This window comes from Physeter macrocephalus, chromosome 16 (genome assembly GCF_002837175.3).
Source record: "Physeter macrocephalus isolate SW-GA chromosome 16, ASM283717v5, whole genome shotgun sequence".
Lineage (NCBI taxonomy): Eukaryota > Metazoa > Chordata > Mammalia > Artiodactyla > Physeteridae > Physeter > Physeter macrocephalus.
Window position 1 is genome coordinate 54,454,985 of NC_041229.1, and position 6,000 is coordinate 54,460,984.

Here is a 6,000-nt window from a genome sequence, read left to right on the forward strand (position 1 = left end):
ATGGAATAGAACAATAGAATTTCTAAGCAGACAAGAGCTTAATATAGCCCAGTCTCCTTATTTTAGAAGTACAAATACTTAATTTTTTAATGTTTGTATTTGTAGAGTTTTGTATAAAATACAAAAATTTATAAAATGCTTTCATTGACGTGAAGTGATTTACATAGTTACTAAGAGGTAGAGTCAAAGGGAGAACCCAGAGAGCCCATTATCTTTTATTTTGATAGAACATATGAAACTTCAAGTGGTTTAGGCATTATCTCAGCAGTTAAAAGCTTAGACTCTGGAGTCAGCACATCAAGGTTTACTTCTTACTTACATGAGTGATTTTTGGCAAGTTATTGATCCTCTCTAAGCTTCAGTTTCCCTTCTGTAAAATGCTCATTTAAAAATTATTACTACTATCAATACCAACACCATTCTTACCTTAGAAATTATCTGTTATTTAAGACTAGATTTTAGTTTGAATAGAATTTCCATCTTCTAAAAAACCTATCACTCAAAACATAGCTTTGGGGGCTTTATTTGTACTCTATGACACAACTCTTTCCAGTTAGTTAACAATAGATGTGAACTTCATTTTTGCTTCAGAGAATAAGTTTCTTAGGTTATTTTTTAACTCAGAGTCCTTTAGAAAGTTTGTAGATTTTTTTTTTTTAATCATGCAGAATACTGTTGCAGAGGACATAGAGAAACTGACATTTTCATATACTATTGGTGGGCATAAATTGGAGTAACCCTGTAAAAGGGGAATGATATCTTTGGCGGTGTCTTTCAAAATTATGAAAACTGCAAATGCAAATACTCTTGAATCCAACAATTCCATTTTTCCCATGTGCAAAATCAGTATGAGCATAAATTATGTATATGTACTCATGATTTATAACAGCAAAAGATTGAAAACAGCTGAAATATCCATTGATAGATGACTGGTTAAACTAATTAGGATACATCCACAAAGTGGAATGTTATGTAATAGCTCGAAAAGTGAAGAAGTTCTTCATATACTGGTATGTAAAGATCTGCAAGGTATATTATTGAGTAAGAAAAGATGTAAAAGAGTGTGTATGATATGTATGCTATAGCTGCCATCTATAAAAAAGGGGAGATTGAGTATTAATATTTGCTTATAGATGCATAAAACCCTCTGGAAGGATACACAAGAAACCAATAACAGTAATTGTGTGTGAGGAGAGGAGCTCGGTAGCTATGGGACAGGGATGGAAGAAAGATGTATACTCTTTTATTCACCTTGATTTTTTTTTTAAACTATGTGCATATATCACCTATCCAAACTGTTAAAACAAATTCTTGGTTTGGCTTGCTTTAGGCATGATGGTTTCTTACTGAGGTAACCAAAAATGATATTTTTCCTAAACAGTCATAGAATACTAGAATATATTACAAAAGCCTTACGATGGCCTGAAAGAGTTCATAGGATCTGACCTCTGACTACCTTTCCAATCTGATTTTCTGGCATTCTTCTCCTTGTTCAATATGCTTCAGTTACACTGAATTTTTTGTTCCTTGAATGAGCCAAACTGTTCCTCACTTCAGGCTTTTATACTCACTGTTCCTTTTACCTGGAATACTTTCCCTTAGGTATTTATATGGCTCATTTCCTGACTTCATGCAGGTTTCTGTTCAGATGTCACCAATTTAGCAAGGCCTTTCTTGACCATCTTATCTAAAATAGCACCCCCAAATACCTCTGTCTTTTTATCTTACCTTGTTTTTCTTCATAGCACCAATAGCTCCCTGGCTTATTTCTGTTTTTTTGTTTATCTTTCTTACCCCCATTGTGCGTGTACACACACACACACACAAACACACACACACACACACGGATAGCGACTCCATAAAGGCAGGGGCTTTGTTTTTATTAACTGTATCTCCAGTGCCTAGAATGATACCTAGCACATAGTAAGTGCTCAGTATATGTTGGACGAATGAATGACAGCTTTAGGGAGAGAGTTTTGCTCTTTTAGCCTCAGTATTTCACACCTTTTAGGGCATTAGCATAACATGAATTCAGAGAAAATCTTTATTTGCTTAAGTGACTAGCTTCTCTGTGTACACTGCAAGTGGATCAGGAGTGGTATTATTGAATGGCCATTTCTCTTCGTGCTGATCAGACTCTGATAGGTCAACCTTAATTCCTGATTACTCAATAATCATTTTTACAATCATTTGATACTCATATATGATCTCAAAGACTGTATGAGAATAGGCCTTTCACAGTTTTCAGATGCACTAGTTAACAACAGCCCCTTGTATTAACCTTTCTCTGCTTTTACCCTGTTTCTCTCCAGCATTTCTTATACTGAGGCAGTGGAGATCTTAAAGCAGGCATCCCAGAACTTCACCTTCACTCCGGAGGTAGTATTTATATATATATATATATATATGTATGTATGTATGAAAATATGTTTCTCATATTTATCTGATTTCATTAAGAATCCTTTAAAATAACCTTATTTCTCTTACTAGCAGTGTGTATTTGCATATCTGTACATTGGCTTTTTTTGATGTTTGCCTAACCTCGTTGAAATATTTAGAATGAAAAATAATTTTGAAGTAGAATCATATCATTTGGAGTAGCAGTGACAAAAGGGTTATAAAGAAGTTTCCCAAGTTTAGGAAGGTGAAATTCCTTAGAAAGAATGGTAATCATAGAATATCAGTGTAGAAATCAACTAGTTCAGTGTTTCCCAAAGTATATTCTGAATGATGTTAACAGTTGACAGACAGAAGAGGTTATGTGATCAAATAAGCTTAGGCAACACATTAAACAGGTTTCTTTTTCCGTTGAACTTTATAGAGGCGTCTGATCTGTGATCCACTTTGAAAAACACTGAGTTTTGTGTGTTTTTGTTTTTTCCCAGAACTCCTTTATTTTATGGGTAAGGATATAGGTCTGGAAAAGCCACATGATTTATCAGTGGACATGCACATAATGTTAGAAGCAAGTCTCCTCATTCCTATGCCAGTGCTTCTTTCCTATAATTAAGATATTGCCAGACAAGTGGGAATAGTAAGATAATGTTAAGAATGTAATACCTTTGTCTTCAAACTATTCCTTACACCAGCTCCATTCCCAGTTAAGTCAGATGCTCTCTTTAAGGTACGAGTGCCCTGTGCTTGTTATATTTATAATCAACTGACTTCTTTGTATAATTTTTTGATTAATGTTTGTCTCCCATCCTGGAAGCTTCATGAACTCAGGGATTTTGTTTTTCTTACCAGTTTCCAGTACCTAGCATGGTACTTGGGGTTTAATAGGCACATTAGTATTTGCTGAATAAATAGATGAACAGTGTTATTAAATATTCATCAGAGAGCATCTGATATATTAGTTGACTCTTTTATCAAAAAAAAAAAAAGTCACTGGGAGAAGCCATCTAGCCAGAGATAGACTCAATGTTAGGAATATTATCTTTCATCATTTAATTTCCTGAAACTTAGGGACAGTAACTGTAAAAGAAGCTCTTGGCAATATTAATAAAAATTATGATTCTGAATCAGCTTTTATACACCGTGGAAAGCATACTGTGTTTTACTACAGATGCTATTTATCTGCTAAGTGCTGCTTCCTGAGATGGGGCACAGAAAGCATAGTGTTTACTAGTTTCAGCTTTCATCATTCCAGGCCTTTGGATGCTCTTGTTAACACATCTCTCTCTAGTTTATTTATCTGTGTAACCTCAGCAGACAGCACCACACATCCCTGATCCTCAGGGAGAAGAAGCCCTTGGCACTGATACAGGTTATTTTTAGGTCTTGCATTGTATATTTCAGCTCTGTCTTCTCCTTTGGTAATTTCTTTTTTCTCATTACAGTGGGGTGCTGATCTACACACTGAACATGAAAAGTACCTGGTAAAGCACTGTGGCGACATACCAGTCTTTGTCATTAATTATCCATTAGCACTCAAGCCCTTCTACATGAGGGATAATGAAGACAGCCCTCAGCACACAGTAAGAAAAGACATTAAATAAATTGGGGTTAGTCATCTCAGAGTCTGCGGTTTTTCCCTTGATTTAATTTTATTTATCCTTTGGTATATTTTCTTAAATTTTATCATTCACTCTTTATATCTCTTAAAATGATAACATTTCTCAAAGGCACCTCTAAAAATGTGTTCCCAAAGAAGATCCCAATGTTCTATAAGCATACTCCCTCATTTCTATCGTAGGGTGTCCTTCTCAGTTAAGCAGATGCAAATGGAGGTGTGTTTTGTTCTATTTTTTTAAATTACTGAGAGCCCTAGAGCGCTGTAGAGCAATGTGCCCAGTCTCCTATCAAATACTGATTAGGAGACTGCAGTGCGGGGGAGATGTTGGGCAAGAGATAATAGTAGTGGCATGATCGGGGAAAGGAAGAGCTACCTTGCGACAGCAGGCAGCCTAGAGTACTTTGGCTATCAAATAGAAGTAGTGAGGGGAAGGCTATGGAGGGATCGAAGAGGTCTGGGCGGATTCTCCACTTGGTCAGGCCTCTTCCAACCGTCTCTTCTCTCTCTGCCTGTTTTGTCTCTGTCTGTCTGTCTGCTCTCTTTAGCCTTTTTTGTCCTCTGTTCTTTCTTTACGCCTCAACTACAGTTGGTTTTTATTCTTCTTGTTTCCTTTTTCCTTTTTTTCTTTTTTGTCTCTTCTTTCCGTCACAAAATTGGCAGTTATAGAGAATAAGAATATATTTGACTCTTTAAATATGTATTGAATAGTTATATATGTAATATCATTAATTGTAAAAGTCTGTGAGACAAATATATTATGTTTATCTCAAAAAAGGTCCCGAACCTAAACTTTGCCATCTTGTACTTTTCACTTGCCTCTAGATAAACACCAGTAGGAAAATGTAGATCAGGACCTACCAGTAAATTAAATGACCTTGTCTTAGTATATAACGTTATCTCTTTGAATGTATTTCCTGTCTTCTCTCAGATTACAGTGTTACCAAAACAATATTAGGGGACTTCCCTGGTGGTCCAGTGGTTTAGACTCCACTCTTCCACTGCAGGGAGCACGGGTTCAACCCCAGGTCGGGAAACTAAGATCCCACATGCCACACGGCATGGCTGAAAAACAACAACAACAACAATATTAGCCGCCAGTTAGTATGAGGTAAACACTCTCATCTCATCTCTAAGTTGCAAAACAGCCTTGACAAGAAACTCATTGTTTCTCCCATTTTACATATATAAAACTAGGGTGCAAAGAGACCAATTACATTTCCCAAGCCTACATGGGTGGTAAGTGACAGAGTTCATATTCAAACCTGATTCCCTTTGGCTCGGAAGTCTGTGTTCTCTTCCACTCTATCACTCTGCCTCAAAATCACAGATACAAAATTACATTTTAGCCACCGATTTTACGCATCCCCACCTTTCACACCAGCATTATCCAAAACCAATGAGCAACACAATTGATTTATGATTCTTACTTCCTCTTTCCCCTACCAACCCTCTGGTATAATCAATTGTGAGAAATGAATAGGCCCACAGGTTAGCAGCAAAAAAATGAGAGTGACTAGGGCGTAGATTATCCAACCTTAAATAATTCAGTATTGAGCCTACATCACAAAACAGAGGCCTGTGTCTGTATCTCTTGGCTTTTTTATCACTCCACCCTGTCCCACTTCCACCTCCCTTCCCCAGCACACACACACCATGTATTCCTCTCATAATTTCCCAAAGTAGAACACCTTTCAGTCATTCAGTTTTTGTACTTCTTAAAAATCCTCTGCTTAAAGCAGTTCTAAGAGGGAAGTTTGTAGCAACACAGTCCTACCTTAAGAAACAAGAAACATCTCAAATCAACAACCTAACCTTACACCTAAAGCAATTAGAGAAAGAAAAACAAAAAAACCCCAAAGTTAGCAGAAGGAAAGAAATCATAAAGATCAGATCAGAAATAAATGAAAAAAGAAATGAAGGAAACGATAGCAAAGATCAATAAAACTAAAAGCTGGTTCTTTGAGAAGATAAACAAAATTGATAAA

The 6,000-nt window shown here is 36.3% G+C and overlaps 1 protein-coding gene across 6 annotated transcripts in view; it reads left to right on the plus strand.

Annotated features, from left to right (window-relative positions):
• Positions 1-6,000, plus strand: part of NARS2 (asparaginyl-tRNA synthetase 2, mitochondrial) — a 141,833-nt gene that overhangs the window by 109,337 nt on the left and 26,496 nt on the right. For all 6 annotated transcript variants that reach the window (XR_003683632.1, XR_003683631.2, XM_024131718.3 and 3 more), the window contains 2 exons: positions 2,313-2,379; positions 3,840-3,977. Coding sequence is in view for 4 of the 6 variants with exons in the window: in XM_024131718.3 (XP_023987486.1) it covers positions 2,313-2,379; positions 3,840-3,977 (205 nt within the window). In the remaining 2 variants the exon portion in view is untranslated. The remainder of the gene's footprint in view (positions 1-2,312; positions 2,380-3,839; positions 3,978-6,000) is intronic.